General features: G+C 41.5%; 1 protein-coding gene and 1 pseudogene across 1 annotated transcript; both read left to right on the top strand.

The window, feature by feature from the left end:
- Positions 1–712: 712 nt before the first annotated feature.
- Positions 713–3,216, top strand: LOC143586733 (uncharacterized). The gene is made up of 5 exons (XM_077068211.1): positions 713–980; positions 1,101–1,501; positions 1,562–1,774; positions 1,831–2,002; positions 2,213–3,216. Exons 1-5 carry the CDS (start codon positions 713–715, stop codon positions 3,214–3,216), a joined length of 2,058 nt encoding a protein of 685 aa, XP_076924326.1.
- An 11,673-nt stretch (positions 3,217–14,889) lies between these two features.
- On the top strand, positions 14,890–15,654 carry LOC143586735 (secreted RxLR effector protein 161 pseudogene; annotated as a pseudogene).
- Positions 15,655–17,472: the final 1,818 nt, after the last annotated feature.

The following is a 17,472-nucleotide window of genomic DNA, read 5'->3' on the forward strand; positions in this document are numbered from 1 at the left end:
CACGTATTGCCATAAATTATTACAATAAATGACACATTTCTGTTTTGCCCAAATTCAAGATTATATTCATTTCTGTTATGGGCTTATTGGTGCTTCTCGTTATCTAATTCAGTGAATTTATTTTGGCTTCTGGAACTGGCCCATGTCTTTGTTTGAGTCCAATAGTATGTCAGTATGTTTGTTTTTCTTAGTTATCTATTTTCAGTTATGAATTTGTACGAGTCTTTATGTTGACCTAGTTTGTAGGAGAACATGGAGATTAGTGGTAGAAGTTGTGAGTTAGTGGAGTATGTTATCTTTTGTATTGCTATTTAATAACTTTGATGTTGAATTAATGAAGCACCAGAAATTATGAGTCTATTGTATGATACCTCTTTACAAGTGGTATCAGAGCGCAAACACTGGGAGAGAGAGATAGAGAGAGAGCATAGTGAAAGACAAGAGAATCCGCCTCCATGGCTGAAGAGAAGACAATTTTTCAAGCCCCAACGGTTCCAAAATTTGATGGTGACTATGACCATTGGAGCATGGTGATGGAAATGTTGCTGAGATCAAAAGAGTACTAGACGGTGATTGAACCGGGTTTGAGGAACCTGAAGAAGGAGAACAAATCAATGCGGCGCAACGCACACAACTAGAGGCGATGAGATTGAAAGATTTGAAGGCTAAGAATTACTTGTTTCAATCAATTGACAAGCAAATTCTAAAGACAATGACTAAAAAGGAGACCGCAAAACAGATTTGGGATGCCATGAAAGGTAAATATCAAGGGAGCGCTAGGGTTAAACGGGCTCAACTGCAGAGACTACGTAAGGTGTTCGAGACACTCGAGATGAGGGAAGGAGAAGGTGTTACCGAATACCTTGGTTGTGTGATGACCACAGCCAACGAAATGAAGAATTTTGGGGAAGATATGACGGATGTGAAGATAGTGGAAAATGTATTGAGGTCCCTCACTGAAAGCTATAACTTTGTTGTTTGTTCAATAGAAGAATCAAGGGACATTGACAATCTTTCCTTAGACAAACTGCAAAGCTCCCTCCTCGTCCATGAATAAAAACTGTCACAAAAAACTCCCGATGATCAAGTGCAAAAAACAGATCTTGATTCATTCGGTGGACGTGGACGTGGACGTGGAAGTGGACGAAGGAGGAACTACTTCAACAGAGGATGGGGACGTGGCCGTGGTAGATCAAGACCGGAGTATGATAAGACATCGGTGGAGTGTTATCGTTGCCATCAGTTAGGACACTTCGCCTACGCATGTACTAAAGATGAGAAAGTAGTCAATTATGCCGAGTTTGACGAAGGAGAAGACTTATTATTAATGACCAATGTTGTTGTACGTGAAGAGCAGAGATCCAGAATTTGGTTTCTCGACTCGGCGTGCTCCAATCATATGACTGGAGCCCGTGAATGGTTTGTGAGGCTGGATGAGAACTTCTCTCACACCATGAAGTTAGGAAATGACCAACGTCTTAATGTGAAGGGAATTGGTGATGTAAAGTTGGAAGTTTATAGAATTACCCAAGTTATCACTAAGGTATACTATGTTCCATAGCTCACTTCAAGTCTTATCAGCCTTGGTCAACTACAAGAGAAGGATGTTACTGTGGTCATAAAACGAGGTGAATGCAAACTCTACCATCCTCAAAAGGGTACGATTATCACTTCAAAAATGACGAAAAATAGAATGTTAAGCAACCTTAAAGCTAGATGTGGAGAGATGTTTCAGAACAGAAAAGGAGAATCTAGAGCAACTTTGGCACAGGAGGTTAGGCCATGTGAATAACAAGAGTTTAAGGATGATGCAATTCAATCATATGGTAGACGGAATGCCCTCGATCTCCGAATCAAGCAAAGTTTGTGAAGTATGTAGCCTGGGAAAACAGAAAAGAGAAGATATACCAAAGAAAAGCTCGTGGAGGGCCTCTCAAAGACTTGAACTTATTCACATTGTTCTGTGTGGACCCATTCATCCAATCTATCCAAGTGGGAAAAGGTATGTTATGGTTCTTATAGATGATTTTTCAAGAAAGGGTTGGGTGTACTTCCTTGAAAAGAAAAATGAAAGTTTGGAACATTTTAATAAATTCAAGCTAATGGTTGAAAATGAAACTGAGCAAAAGATAAAATGTTTGAGGAGTGACCGTGGGGGAGAATTCACCTCGAAACAATTTCATGATTTTTGTGAATCTCATGGGATAAAAAGGCCTCACATCCGCATACACACCCCAACAAAATGGGGTGGCAGAACGTCGTGACCGAACCTTAATGGATATGGTTAGGTGTTTGTTAATTGAGAAGAGTATGGCTAGCTATCTTTGGACTGAGGCCACTTGTTGGGCATGCCACATCTTAAATAGATGTGCTACTACTTCTCTTATTAACATTGTCCCTGAAGAGAGGTGGTCAGGGAGAAAACCCAATGTTAATTACTTGAAAATTTTTGGGTGTATTGGTTATGTGAAAATTCCCTCTCAATTGAGGACCAAGTTGGATAATAAGAGCGTAAAGTGTGTTTTCTTGGGAATTAGTAAAGAATCAAAAGCTTTTCGTATGTATGATCCAAAAGACAAGAAAATCATAGTGAGCAAGGATGTTATTTTCGAAGAAAGTGGAAGCTGGAATTGGGGGGTTGAAGTGACTGGTCAACATGACTTTATTGTCCATGATGGTGATGGGTCAGATGACAAAGAAAGTGTGCATGAAGAGGTACAAAGTAATGGGACTGATCATACTTTACACAATAGTCCCATCTCTCAAAATAATAATATAAATGGCAACACAAATGAAGAAACTGAAGAAGTTGGCTGGGATATAGCCCAACCGAATACTCCACAACCCTCTGATTATCAAAATAACACTATAATCCAAGGTGAAATGGCAGAAACTTCAAGAAGAAATACCAAAGCGCCTGGGTGGATGAATGATTGCGTGAGTGGGGAAGGAATGTTCGAAGATGAAGTGGACCTTGCCATGTTCAGTTCACTCGAAGACCCCTCTGAGTTCGAAGAAGCTGTGAAAGAAAGAAAATGGGTGGCTGCCATGGAAACTGAAATGAAATCTATAATGAAAAATGAAACGTGGGAGCTGGTGGATCCTCCCAAAGGAGTGAAGGCTATCGGGGTAAAGCGGGTATACAAAACCAAGTTAAATGAGAAAGGTGAGGTGGATAAACACAAAGCTAGGTTAGTTGTGAAGGGATATTCTTAAAAGAAAGGTGTTGATTACGACGAAATCTATGCTCCGGTGGCTCGTTGGGATACTGTAAGAAGTATCTTAGCATTGACAGCACAGAAAAGTTAGGTCATCTATCCGTTAGATGTTAAGTGTGCCTTCCTAACTGGTGAATTGAAGGAAACCGTTTACTATCACACCCCAACCTAAGGCGGAAATGCTGGGGTGTGATCCGATTGCTCACAGCTCGAAGATACTATCATAATATAAAAGTGACAATATCTAATTAATTATTTTAATTCAAACACACACACACATTTACAAACATTACAAAACAACTTAAATAAATGTATACAATCATTTAAAATCAAGTTTGTCTTCAATATAACCATAAGGTCTTTCTAAGTCTCCATCCTTCAACTTCAAGCAACCTGCATATGCGTAGAAAATGGAGTTTTGTCAACAAACATGTTGAGTGAGTTTATCACCAAGTTTTGGCCAAAAATAATGTTAATATAATAAATAAGCAAACGTAATAAATGCGGTAATGAAATCAAACCATGAGCAACTAAGTTGTCGATTTAAACCATTGCCAAGCGAATCGGGCGCCGTTAAATCAACTATGAGCTAATAAATAGAGTAAGACCGTTGCCAAGCGAATCGGGCGGTGGTCAATAGAATGAGAACCCAATACATGGGGATATGCGGGACCTCTTCGAGCACAAATGCGCACATAAACAAGTAAGCACATAACAAGTAGATTTGATTAATCACACACAATTACACGTTTGCTATTTTTATATATATATGTATAGAAATGTATATATATAGTATGATATACGCATATGTCCCCAAAACGTTTTAGAAAACTGAGTAAAATAGGGGAATGATAAAACTCACCTTAGATTAAAGGCAAGTGAATATAATTAAGAATAAACGAGTCAACGGATAAGTGAGTCGTCCAATACGCATCAAACGATATGAAACTAGAAATAAAAACGAACTTAATGTCGCTAGAATCAATCCAAACGGATGAGTAGAATTCTAGTTATGTTGAATTAAACGTTTAAGCGAGCTGGTACTGACCAGAATCCGAACAGCGAGTGGAAAGTCGGGTTTTGTTCAGTAGCCTTAAATTTCGTTTTGAGAATAAAAGTCTTCTTGACTGAACGTTGAATATGACCAGAAGTATGAGAAAACGTAAAGTCAAACTTGTTGACTGTTTTACCATTTATTGGGTTTTAAAGCAATTGACCAGTCAACGCCCTTCAATCGCCGAAATTGATTGAAGGTTATTGACTAGGGAATATGTATGAACGATTTTACAGTTTACAACTTACCCGAAAAGTGTCACACCCGGCCCTGAGCGGCGGAAACAGCCGGGCGCGCACGAGTGGGGATTGATAATTAAGCACGGGCCATTGCAAAATATTCAAAGATTTTTATTGCGCATGAGGAGTTTAGTACAAACACATTACATTGTTCAAAGATTACAAAAAGAAACATCCAAGTATAAAACTGAAGATTTCCTCGCTATATCCCCTTGCGCGGCGGGTAACCGTGCGCATCGAGGGGATAAAACCAAAATCTTCCAAAAAGCTTGTTTTAGATGTTCAGCGTGTGGTGCTCTAAGTGTGACTCCATGCGCTACCTAGTTATCTCCTGAAAGACACGTAAAAACATTTGAATCAGTATAAACTGAGTGAGTTCACAAGTTTTAGTAACTTGATAAAATCATTCTGAAACATTTCTGGCAACATCATTAACATCTGCTTGGTAAAATCGTATTAACACATAATTCTGACAATATTCTGATAAAAATCGTTCTGCGGGTTACGCGTGAACAAATTCTGGATACGGTGCTCGTCTATGTAAGTGGCGCAGCCACTACGAGCTAAAATAACGTAAAACCGTCCCGCGAGTTACGCGCAGACGTTTCTGGAAAACTATGCTCGTCTATGCAAAGAGGCATTGCCCCTACGAGCTAAGGATACTGTCCCGCGGGTTACGCGCGAACAATTCTGAGAAACTGTGCTCGTCCATGTAAAGAGGCATTGCCCCTACGAGCTAAGGATACCGTCCCGCGGGTTACGCGCAGACGTTGTGCCGGAAAACAAGGCGCTCGTCCATGCAAAGAGGCGCGACCCCTACGAGCGGGCTCAACCCCATAGTACTGCCCCATGCCAGGCACTCGTCCATGCAAAGAGGTGCGACCCCTACGAGTGGGCGGATCAAACCAGCAGTCCCTACCCTTAGAGTTCCAATGGTAAAGTGATCACTTGCTCGAGTTCTAGCGCACATACATTGAAAACCTTAGATAACCGTTTGCATTGCTCATCATGAAACATAACTTAAACACATAATCGCTTTCATAGCTTGTAAGTATACCATGATAAAACATTATTTAAGTACGTGTCCCTCGCCCCGAAAGCAGTTTAAAACAGTGAAAACAGTGGAAATAGGGGCTGTGAGACTCACCTGTGGTTCTTGTTAAGGGATTAATCGAGATTCGGGTTTTCTTGGTGTTGGCCTCGGAATCGAAGGTCTAGAATACGATTAAATAACAAGTATATATATTAAGATCAAGAAATAGGAGAATATAAGGGTTGGATAGTAGGTCTCAAGGTTATATTCTTGGCTTACCTAGTAACAGGATCGGAGCTGGAAACAACGGATGCTTGGGAAAGGATTAGTGCAAGTTTGTAGTTCTTTGAAGTGTGTTTTGGGTGATAATTTAGGCTACAAATTTATAGGCAAACTCAAGGGAACACAATCCCTTGCTTTAGGGGATTGAAATCTTTTCATATCTAAATGTAATGATGATAAAGTATAGAAGTTATTATTATTTACTTAAGAGTGGAGTGGTGGATAAAAGATTTTGATTTGATTTGGACAGAACATGCAGATCTGGGGTTGGTGAGAATAGGGTGGCTGACAGTTGACTTTTCATGTTACAGTGTGCTTTTTCAGGTACTTTTGTCAGTGTACAGTAAAAAGTGGAAAATCTCTGAAACACGCTACTGTTTCCTTTCGGGCGGGAGTAATCTCCTTAACTGGAGAATAGACCAAGTGTTCTGCGCGTATAACTTGGTGCGCATAGCTTTCTGCGTATAGGACATGTCTTTGCTGCGGGTAGGTGCGTAACCTTCTCGCAGTTAGGGACTTTTGAGTTTCATTTGTAGATTCTCCAGGTGGTCTTGGTATTTCAACATAGTGATCAGTCATGTTGAAGTCAATTCCATCTTGGAGCTTCAGACAAACTAGCTCTCAACGTTCCCGCCATGCGGGTAGGTTAGTTCCCTTCCGCACGCGCATAAACGATGTAGGATGCACCCGCCTTAGCATCATGCGGGATGGTCAACCCATAGACAACATAACGTTGAAGTTACATGAAAACATAACGCCAAATTATTCACGCATGGCGCATATAACATATGCTCACGCTGGTTCTTAACATGGCGCGCTCGCGCAGTTTGCACATAACAACTGCACGCGCTGACTAACATGGCGCGCTCGCGCAGGGCGCACATAACAAATGCACGCGCTTATCATTTACAATCACCTAATTATTAGGTTGATTACTTAGCTTATAGGTTTGGGAAATTTACCGGTTGTCACATTCTCCCCTCGTTAAACGAATTTCGTCCCGAAATTTAGGAGACGTTGCTGGCAGAAGCCATGTTCTGAAAGAGGTGTGGGTATTTTGTGCGCATCTGGTCTTCTCTTTCCCAAGTGAATTCAGGCCCACGCCTCGAGTTCCACTGAACCTTTACTAACTTGATTTTGCTTCTGCGTAACTTTTGTTCTTTCCAATCGGTTACTGCTATGGGTTCTTCTACGAAGTGCAGCTGTTTGTCAATATGAATTTCTTCCAACGGTAAAATCAACGTTTCGTCAGATAAACACTTCTTGAGGTTGGATACGTGAAACGTATCATGAACTCCACTGAGTTCGGCGGGTAGACGGAGTTTATAAGCAACTGGACCGATCCTCTCCAGGATCTCAAATGGTCCAATGTAGCGCGGATTTAGCTTTCCTCGCTTACCGAAACGTGGGACTCCCTTCCATGGAGAGACTTTCAAAAGTACTTTATCCCCTACTTGAAACTCCAACGGTTTCCTTCTCATATCAGCATAACTTTTCTGTCTGTCGCGTGCTGCCTTAAGGCGATCCCGTATCTGAAAAATCTTGTCTGTTGTTTCTTGGATCACTTCTGGACCAGTCATTTGCTTGTCGCCCACTTCAGCCCAACACAGTGGGGATCTACACTTGCGCCCATATAACGCTTCAAACGGCGCTGCCTTGAGGCTTGTGTGATAACTGTTATTGTAAGAAAATTCAACCAACGGAAGGTGGGTATCCCAACTACCTCCAAAATCGATCGCGCATGCGCGCAGCATATCTTCCAATGTCTGGATCGTTCGTTCGCTTTGTCCATCCGTTTGGGGGTGATAAGCCGTACTCATGTCCAGTCGAGTACCTAACCCCTCTTGTAATGATCTCCAAAACCTTGAGGTGAACCGACTATCTCTATCCGAAATGATGGACACTGGGACTCCATGTTTTGAAACTACTTCTCGAATATATAGTCGGGCTAACTTTTTCATTTTATCAGTTTCTTTAATCGGCAGGAAGTGCGCTGACTTAGTTAGCCGATCTACAATAACCCATATCGTGTCGTAACCCCCAGGTGTCCTTGGTAGTTTGGTGATGAAATCCATGGAGATTTGTTCCCACTTCCACATGGGAATTTCTGGCTGTTGAAGTAATCCCGACGGCTTCTGGTATTCAGCCTTTACCTTTGAACACGTCAGGCACTTACTGACATGTGTCGCGATGGCGCCTTTAAGATTGGGCCACCAATACAACATTTTAACATCTTGGTACATCTTGTCTGCGCCAGGATGTACGGAATACCGCGTCTTGTGAGCTTCGTTTAATACCTGCTCGCGCAGTCCTCCCTTGAGAGGGACCCATATGCGGTTGGCAAAATATCGAGTGTTCCCTTTAAGTTCCAAATTCTTAATCATACCCCCAAGGGATTCAGTTTTAACAAACTCTGGTTTCAAGGCTTCTTGCTGAGCGTCTCGGATGCGCGTAGAGAGCTCTGCGTGAATTGTTAGCTTTAGGGCCTTGACCCGTAGTGTTTTTATTCGCTCCTTTCTGCTTAGCGCGTCTGCCACCACATTCGCTTTCCCCGGATGATACTTGATCTCGCAATCATAATCATTCAACAATTCAACCCATCTTCGTTGCCTCATGTTTAAATCCTTCTGATTGAATATATGTTGGAGGCTCTTATGATCCGTAAAGATTACACATTTCGTACCGTAGAGGTAATGGCGCCAAATCTTTAGCGCGAAGACAACCGCTCCAAGTTCTAAATCATGCGTTGTGTAGTTCTTTTCATTGGTCTTGAGTTGGCGCGAGGCATACGCTATAACTTTGTCTCGCTGCATAAGGACACATCCGAGTCCCTGGTGTGAAGCGTCGCAGTAAACGACGATGTCATCCGTCCCCTCTGGTAAAGATAAAATTGGCGCACTACATAACTTCTGTTTCAACATTTGAAATGCCGCTTCCTGATTCTCGCCCCAAATAAACACCTTGTCTTTCTGAGTTAGCGCGGTCAGAGGTAGAGCTATCTTGGAGAAGTTCTCAATGAAGCGTCGATAGTAGCCAGCTAGTCCAAGGAATTGCCTCACCTCAGTTGGGGTTTTTGGCGCTTCCCAGTTTTCGATGGCTTTAACCTTAGAAGGATCGACGTGTATTCCTTTCTCGTTTACAACGTGACCGAGAAAGTGAACCTCTCTAAGCCAAAACTCACATTTAGAAAACTTTGCATACAACCTTTCTTTCCTTAACAATTCCAAAATCATCCTCAAGTGTTGCTCATGCTCGGCCTTGGTTCGAGAGTAAATTAGAATATCATCTATAAACACAATCACAAACTTGTCCAAGTATGGTTTGCACACACGGTTCATCAGATCCATGAATATAGCCGGCGCATTAGTTAGCCCGAAAGGCATCACTAAGAACTCATAATGGCCATATCTGGTTCGGAAGGCTGTCTTTGGCGCGTCTTCCTCATGGACCCTAAGTTGGTGGTATCCTGACCGTAGATCTATCTTCGAATAATAACTGGATCCCTGCAACTGGTCAAATAAGTCGTCAATCCTCGGTAAGGGGTACCGATTTTTGACTGTCAGCTTATTCAGCTCCCTGTAGTCAATACACATCCGGAACGAACCATCCTTCTTCTTAACAAACAGTACTGGAGCTCCCCAAGGTGAAAAGCTTGGGCGTATGAAACCCTTATCCAAAAGTTCCTGTAACTGATTGGATAGCTCTTGCATCTCAGATGGAGCTAATCGATAAGGCGCTCGGGCTACTGGCGCAGCTCCTGGGACCAAATCAATTCGAAACTCGATTTGTCGCGGTGGCGGCAATCCGGGCAGATCTTTAGGAAAAACTTCTGGAAATTCGCGCACTACAGGTAAGTCTTCAATTCTTCGCTCATCTCCCTTCTCTATTACATGCGCCAGGAAGGCGTAGTACCCTTTCCTTAGGCACTTGCGCGCCTTTAGGCACGAAATCAGTTTCGTTGCAACTCCCTTTCTTTCCCCTTGAATCATCAAAGTTTCTCCGTTCAACAGTGGAATCCGAACCTGCTTCTCATGACAAACAATCTCCGCGAGATTCTCGACCAACCAATCCATACCTACCACAATATCGAAACTTCCCAAATCTATTGGCAACAAGTTTATATTGAACTCATGACCTCCCATGACTAATACACATTGCTCAGTCCTTTCATTCGCGCATAACTGCCTACCATTGGCTAGTTCTATAGTATAAGGTTTGTCTAGCCTACTGGTCGCTAAGCCCAGGGAGTTTTTAAACTCATGGGATATAAAACTTAGGTCAGCGCCAGTATCAAATAAGACAGATGCATAATGACCGTTAAGCAAAAACGTACCGGTTACCACATTCGGCTCTTCCTTTGCTTCACCCGCGCCGATCACAAAAGCTCTCCCGCGAGCTTGGTTTCCTTTCTGTGGGCAATCCCGACTGAAGTGTCCAGGCTTCCCGCATGCGTAGCAGCTGTCGCTCGATCCAGCTTCTCTGATGCGACAATTCATCGCCTTGTGTCCTGGTCTGCCACATTTGGCGCATTCGATTTTTGCGCATTCACCCTCGTGGTGATACTTGCATTTGCTGCACCATGGGCGAGGCCCGCTGTATCCTTTCCTTGATGGTTCCGCGGCTTGAATCGCGTAAACCCTTGTGCTTTCCTGCTTCTTGGGCGGTGGCTGCTTGAAGTCTGACCCTCGGTGGGAGTTCCATTTCCTCTTGGAGTCAGAGGTTCGCTGCTCGTTCAAGCGGGTGGTCAACATACCCGCACGAACCGTATCCCTTGTAAGGGTGATGGCTCGCGCAACCGCCTCGTCAAAGGTCGGAGGTGCGGCGGCGTTGAGCGGGACTCTAACGACAGGAGGTAACCCAAAGATGTACCTCTCGATTTTCTTTTCTTCTGTGTTTGCCATGTCTGGCACCAGCTGGCAAAGCTCGTTGAAACGATTGTAGGCATCGATATCCGTTCCTACCATGGTGTGGTTCCAGAATTCTTGTTGCAAGCTCTGAATTTCTGCGCGTGAGCAGAACTTTCTCATCATCATTTCTTTCAATTCTTCCCAGGTCTTGTGAAGAGCAACTTCTCGCCCCAACGTCTTTACTTGGAGCTTCCACCAAGACGAAGCTGCTTCTTGGAACATGCAGGTCGCGTAAAGGACCTTCTGGTTTTCACTACATCCGCTGATGGAGAGAACGGTCTCCATCTTGTCAATCCAATTGTAGAGCCCAATGGCTCCTTCGGTGCCTTTGAACGGCCAAGGCCTACAGGCCATGAATGTTTTATAGGAGCATCCTTTGTTCAAGGCTCCTGATTCGGGTTCTGGGGTCTCGTTCTCTTGGCGACCCTGACTAGATTCGGCCTTGCTGGCCTCATGCGTTGCAATCGCCTGCGCGATTATTTCTGCGAGCTCCTCGGGTGTCATGGTAATTCCCTTGGCTCTGGTTGGAGGCATTCTTTTCATAAAAAGAAAATATAACAAACTTAGCGCATGTACTCAGAGCACATAATGTTCTTATCTCTACACTGTGACCCGTGTTCCTAAGTGCGTGTGTGATTTTTCTTTTGAAAATATTCTTTTGAAAATATTCTTTGAAAAATATTTCATGCGATTCCCCAAAGGTTATAGTCTAGGTTAAAAACTTCTTTTCCTAGTTCGCTATAACCAGTGCTCTGATACCAATCTGTCACACCCGGCCCTGAGCGGCGGAAACAGCCGGGCGCGCACGAGTGGGGATTGATAATTAAGCACGGGCCATTGCAAAATATTCAAAGATTTTTATTGCGCATGAGGAGTTTAGTACAAACACATTACATTGTTCAAAGATTACAAAAAGAAACATCCAAGTATAAAACTGAAGATTTCCTCGCTATATCCCCTTGCGCGGCGGGTAACCGTGCGCATCGAGGGGATAAAACCAAAATCTTCCAAAAAGCTTGTTTTAGATGTTCAGCGTGTGGTGCTCTAAGTGTGACTCCATGCGCTACCTAGTTATCTCCTGAAAGACACGTAAAAACATTTGAATCAGTATAAACTGAGTGAGTTCACAAGTTTTAGTAACTTGATAAAATCATTCTGAAACATTTCTGGCAACATCATTAACATCTGCTTGGTAAAATCGTATTAACACATAATTCTGACTATTCTGATAAAAATCGTTCTGCGGGTTACGCGTGAACAAATTCTGGATACGGTGCTCGTCTATGTAAGTGGCGCAGCCACTACGAGCTAAAATAACGTAAAACCGTCCCGCGAGTTACGCGCAGACGTTTCTGGAAAACTATGCTCGTCTATGCAAAGAGGCATTGCCCCTACGAGCTAAGGATACTGTCCCGCGGGTTACGCGCGAACAATTCTGAGAAACTGTGCTCGTCCATGTAAAGAGGCATTGCCCCTACGAGCTAAGGATACCGTCCCGCGGGTTACGCGCAGACGTTGTGCCGGAAAACAAGGCGCTCGTCCATGCAAAGAGGCGCGACCCCTACGAGCGGGCTCAACCCCATAGTACTGCCCCATGCCAGGCACTCGTCCATGCAAAGAGGTGCGACCCCTACGAGTGGGCGGATCAAACCAGCAGTCCCTACCCTTAGAGTTCCAATGGTAAAGTGATCACTTGCTCGAGTTCTAGCGCACATACATTGAAAACCTTAGATAACCGTTTGCATTGCTCATCATGAAACATAACTTAAACACATAATCGCTTTCATAGCTTGTAAGTATACCATGATAAAACATTATTTAAGTACGTGTCCCTCGCCCCGAAAGCAGTTTAAAACAGTGAAAACAGTGGAAATAGGGGCTGTGAGACTCACCTGTGGTTCTTGTTAAGGGATTAATCGAGATTCGGGTTTTCTTGGTGTTGGCCTCGGAATCGAAGGTCTAGAATACGATTAAATAACAAGTATATATATTAAGATCAAGAAATAGGAGAATATAAGGGTTGGATAGTAGGTCTCAAGGTTATATTCTTGGCTTACCTAGTAACAGGATCGGAGCTGGAAACAACGGATGCTTGGGAAAGGATTAGTGCAAGTTTGTAGTTCTTTGAAGTGTGTTTTGGGTGATAATTTAGGCTACAAATTTATAGGCAAACTCAAGGGAACACAATCCCTTGCTTTAGGGGATTGAAATCTTTTCATATCTAAATGTAATGATGATAAAGTATAGAAGTTATTATTATTTACTTAAGAGTGGAGTGGTGGATAAAAGATTTTGATTTGATTTGGACAGAACATGCAGATCTGGGGTTGGTGAGAATAGGGTGGCTGACAGTTGACTTTTCATGTTACAGTGTGCTTTTTCAGGTACTTTTGTCAGTGTACAGTAAAAAGTGGAAAATCTCTGAAACACGCTACTGTTTCCTTTCGGGCGGGAGTAATCTCCTTAACTGGAGAATAGACCAAGTGTTCTGCGCGTATAACTTGGTGCGCATAGCTTTCTGCGTATAGGACATGTCTTTGCTGCGGGTAGGTGCGTAACCTTCTCGCAGTTAGGGACTTTTGAGTTTCATTTGTAGATTCTCCAGGTGGTCTTGGTATTTCAACATAGTGATCAGTCATGTTGAAGTCAATTCCATCTTGGAGCTTCAGACAAACTAGCTCTCAACGTTCCCGCCATGCGGGTAGGTTAGTTCCCTTCCGCACGCGCATAAACGATGTAGGATGCACCCGCCTTAGCATCATGCGGGATGGTCAACCCATAGACAACATAACGTTGAAGTTACATGAAAACATAACGCCAAATTATTCACGCATGGCGCATATAACATATGCTCACGCTGGTTCTTAACATGGCGCGCTCGCGCAGTTTGCACATAACAACTGCACGCGCTGACTAACATGGCGCGCTCGCGCAGGGCGCACATAACAAATGCACGCGCTTATCATTTACAATCACCTAATTATTAGGTTGATTACTTAGCTTATAGGTTTGGGAAATTTACCGGTTGTCACAAAAAGTGATCGAACAAAGAGATATATCAAGTCAACGGTCCTTAGACTTGCAAAGTCAACCGTTTTAAGAACGGTTCTTCAACAAAACACCAAAAACCGAGAGGATTCGAGCTGGGCAGAAGGTAGGATGGCTGGAGGAGGTGGATTAGGGTTAGATTAAAGTTTACAGCAGGGAATTAAGATGTGTTTATATAGGAATAGCAAGAACGAACTATATTTGGACATATAACTCGTTTAGGCAAGTAAATATGGTTTTAATGAGAGAATCAACGAAATAATCAGGAAGATTTGATCTTGGACAAGGGAAAACGAATTAGGAATGATATTATGCTTACTTGATCCTTACTCCTCTCAAACGTGCCTAAAATAAACGATTTCATGCCATAAACGAACTAGGAAACGAAATCAAGTTAACGAACTGTGCAGGTTATCCAAGGCGGCGCGCGGCAGTTAGGGGGAGGCCCACAGTGCGGTGCTCCGGTGAAACAAGGTCAAATTTCAATTTTGGCAATAATGGTCCCTAAACTATAATAAGATGCCATTTCTTGATTATTTTTAAGGTTAATTCAAATCATAAACAACTTAGAAAAGGTAAGGGTATAAAATGAAAATACTAAATTTTAAATACTTTTAAATACCTAATATAATTAATATTAAAAATCCAAATAAGTTCTCGGGTTGGGTTATGCGTTAACAATTACGGTTTGAAAAATCCGAAATGTTACATTTACATACAACAGCCATAGGGTTTTGTGAAGAAAGGGGAAGAACAAAAGGTGTACAAACTGAAAAGAGCTCTATATGGTTTGAAACAAGCGCCTCGGGCTTGGTTCAATCGCATCGAAAGTTATTTTTTGAAGACTGGATTCGTTAAAAGTCCTTATGACCACACACTTTTCATCAAGAAGATGGAAAAAGGGGTAGTGATCGTTAGTCTATACGTTGATGACTTGATTTATACGGGAAATAATGAAGTGTTGTGTGAAGAATTCAAGAATTCCATGATGAATGAGTTTGAAATGACATACTTGGGAAAAATGAAATACTTTCTCGGCGTTGAAGTACATCAAAAGAAGAATGGGATTAGTGTATGTTAACAGAAGTATGCAAAAGACATACTAAACATGTTTAATATGTGGAACATTAACGGAGTGAAAAATTCAATTGTTCCTGGAACAAATGTGACCAAAGAAGGAGTAGGGAGGAAAGTAAATGGGTCTGAGTACAAGAGTTTGGTAGGGAGTTTAATGTATCTCACCGTCACAAGGCCTGATTTAATGTCCTCGGTGAGCTTTATGTCTCGGTTTATGTGTGAAACCTATGAAAAGCATCTCCTGCTGGCAAAAAGGATACTAAGGTATGTGAAGGAGACTTTCAATTTTGGTTTTTTTTATAAAGGTTCAAAGGGAGGAGGATTGCAAGTATTCAATAGTAGTGACTATGCTAGAGATATTGAAGATAGAAAGAGTACATCAGGGTATGCATGTATGTTAAGTAATGCGGCAATATGTTGGAGTTCCAAGAAGCAAGACATTGTCACTCTTTCATCAACAGAAGCCGAGTATGTGGCTACAACAATCTGTGCTTGTCACTATTTATGGTTGAAAGGTTTACTAGAAGAAATCAGTGGAGAACCAATGGGAACTATCGACATTCTGTGTGACAACAGCTCAACCATTAAACTTTCAAAGAATCCTGTGATGCTTAGGAGAACTAAACACATTGATGTTCGTTATCATTATTTGAGAAATCTGGTGAATGAAGGTAAAGTTCAATTGAAATTTTGTTCCACTATGAATCAAGTGGCAGACTTGATGACCAAACCTGTTAAGCTGGAAGTGTTCGAAAAGATGCGTAGGCTGCTGGGAGTTCAAGAAATTGAAGATTAAACTGAAGTGGGAGCCCAACTTCAATTTAGGGAAGGATATGTTATGGGCTTGTTGGTGCTTCTCGTTATCCAATTCAGTGAATTTATTTTGGGTTTTGGACAGTCTTTGTTTGAGTCCATTAGTATGTCAGTCTGTTTGTTTTTCTTAGTTATCTATTTTCAGTTATGAATTTGTACGAGTCTTTGTGTTGACCTAGTTTGTAGGAGAACATAGAGATTAGTGATAGAAGTAGTGGAGTCAGTTATCTTTTGTATTGCTATTTAATAGCTTTGATGTTGAATTAATGAAGCACAAGAAATTATGAGTCTATTGTATGATAACTCTTTACAATTTCTATATTGGACTTATGTAATCGTTAGCTTTTCTCATAGGATTGAACGTACAATCTGTGGCGTCTCATGAGTCATGACATCATTGACATAGAAAATTTTGATATTCAAATGGAAAAAATAAGTTGATACTTGGCCAACTCAAAAACCACATAATCTAAATAGCCGTTCGGCTTAAAGGACGAATGATAGAAGTATATGATGTTATTATAAGTTATTGACGCATGGCCTATTTAGCGTATCTATGTGCTAATCTCTAAGTAAAAAGAGTGTTTGGCAATATTTTAATGATTCCATTAAGAGGCTACCTTTGAATTAGTCAGATATAGCATAATGTAGGGCTGAGCAAGGTTCGGTTCGGTTTTTAGGTGAAACCGAAACCGAAAAGTCGGTTTTTCAAATACACAAACCGTTCGGGTTTTGGTTTTTCAGTTTTTCAGTTTTCGGTTTTTCGGTTTCGGTTCGGTTATAATCGGGGTTTTTATGTGTGTAGACATTGCAAAAAAAAAAATCCAAAAAAATGAAAATGCATATTAGATCGAAAAAACAAAAATATGTATTTGTTACGTGGAACCAAACAAATACAAACTTTCAAGGTGCTAGAGTTTAAAATTCAACAAAATGCTTAATCAAAAAACACTAAAAGTTTAGTTCCAATCTTCATTCTTCATATTCAAAGTTTACTCCCAATCTTCATCATCTTCATAATCCTCATCACCATCAACGATAGATCATGTTGGTGTTTTATTTCCGGTCCTACCATCTAAGAAAACACATATAATTGTTTTAATATTTAAATAAAAACACATATCGGTTCAGTTCGGTTTTTTTTTTGTTTTTTAAAAATGGAAAACCGAACTGAATCGAAAATTCGATTTTTAAAAAAAATAAAAAATAAACCGTCGGTTAATGCTTCGGTTCGGTATTTTCGGTTAATTCGGTTTCAGTTCGATTAATTCGGTTTCTTGCTCACCCCTACCATAATGTCACCTCTAAATTGATTAGCAAACCTCTTACCTATTAAGTTTTAAAATGATAGTGAAAATTTTACCTATTTATCCCTTCATTTTTCGTATGTGTTCATAATCCTAAGTCTGCCAGTCATGTACCACCTCCTCGACCCATCTCCGCCAATCACCACCACATCAGCGTACTCAGCACTTACTGGCTTAGCATCTTTTAAAAATTTTAGCCTCTTACAAATTTAGCATTTAATGGTGCAAAGACTGTCAAACATACCTAAAATAGCAGTTTTATACTTGTATATGGCATCTGAAAATGTTAGAAACTACCCTTCCCTGGATCCCACGTCACCTTTTGAACCACCTCTCAAAATAACTTCCCCTACTAAAGAAAAGGCCTATTGTTCTAGAACTTTTCTTGACAATTGTGTTTTGGCCCATAAGTTGAAAGGCCAAACAATGGCAAGTGACCCAAGTAAAAAAGTTTTAGCCCAAACCTAAGTTACCGGATCAACATTAGGGATTTA

Source organism: Bidens hawaiensis, unplaced genomic scaffold (genome assembly GCF_021521415.1).
Source record: "Bidens hawaiensis isolate Kalapana, Puna unplaced genomic scaffold, B.hawaiensis_p1.1 tig00034820_1, whole genome shotgun sequence".
In the NCBI taxonomy this organism is placed as follows: Eukaryota; Viridiplantae; Streptophyta; class Magnoliopsida; order Asterales; family Asteraceae; genus Bidens; species Bidens hawaiensis.

Bases quoted from the DNA above. Each gene is read 5' to 3' on its own strand.
- LOC143586733 (XM_077068211.1), top strand. From the start codon at position 713: ATGACTAAAAAGGAGACCGCAAAACAGATTTGGGATGCCATGAAAGGT. The intron at 981-1,100 runs GTTCAATAGAAG...TGCAAAAAACAG, and splicing joins AAGCTATAACTTTGTTGTTT to ATCTTGATTCATTCGGTGGA. The intron at 1,775-1,830 runs GTTAGGCCATGT...ATCATATGGTAG, and splicing joins GAGCAACTTTGGCACAGGAG to ACGGAATGCCCTCGATCTCC.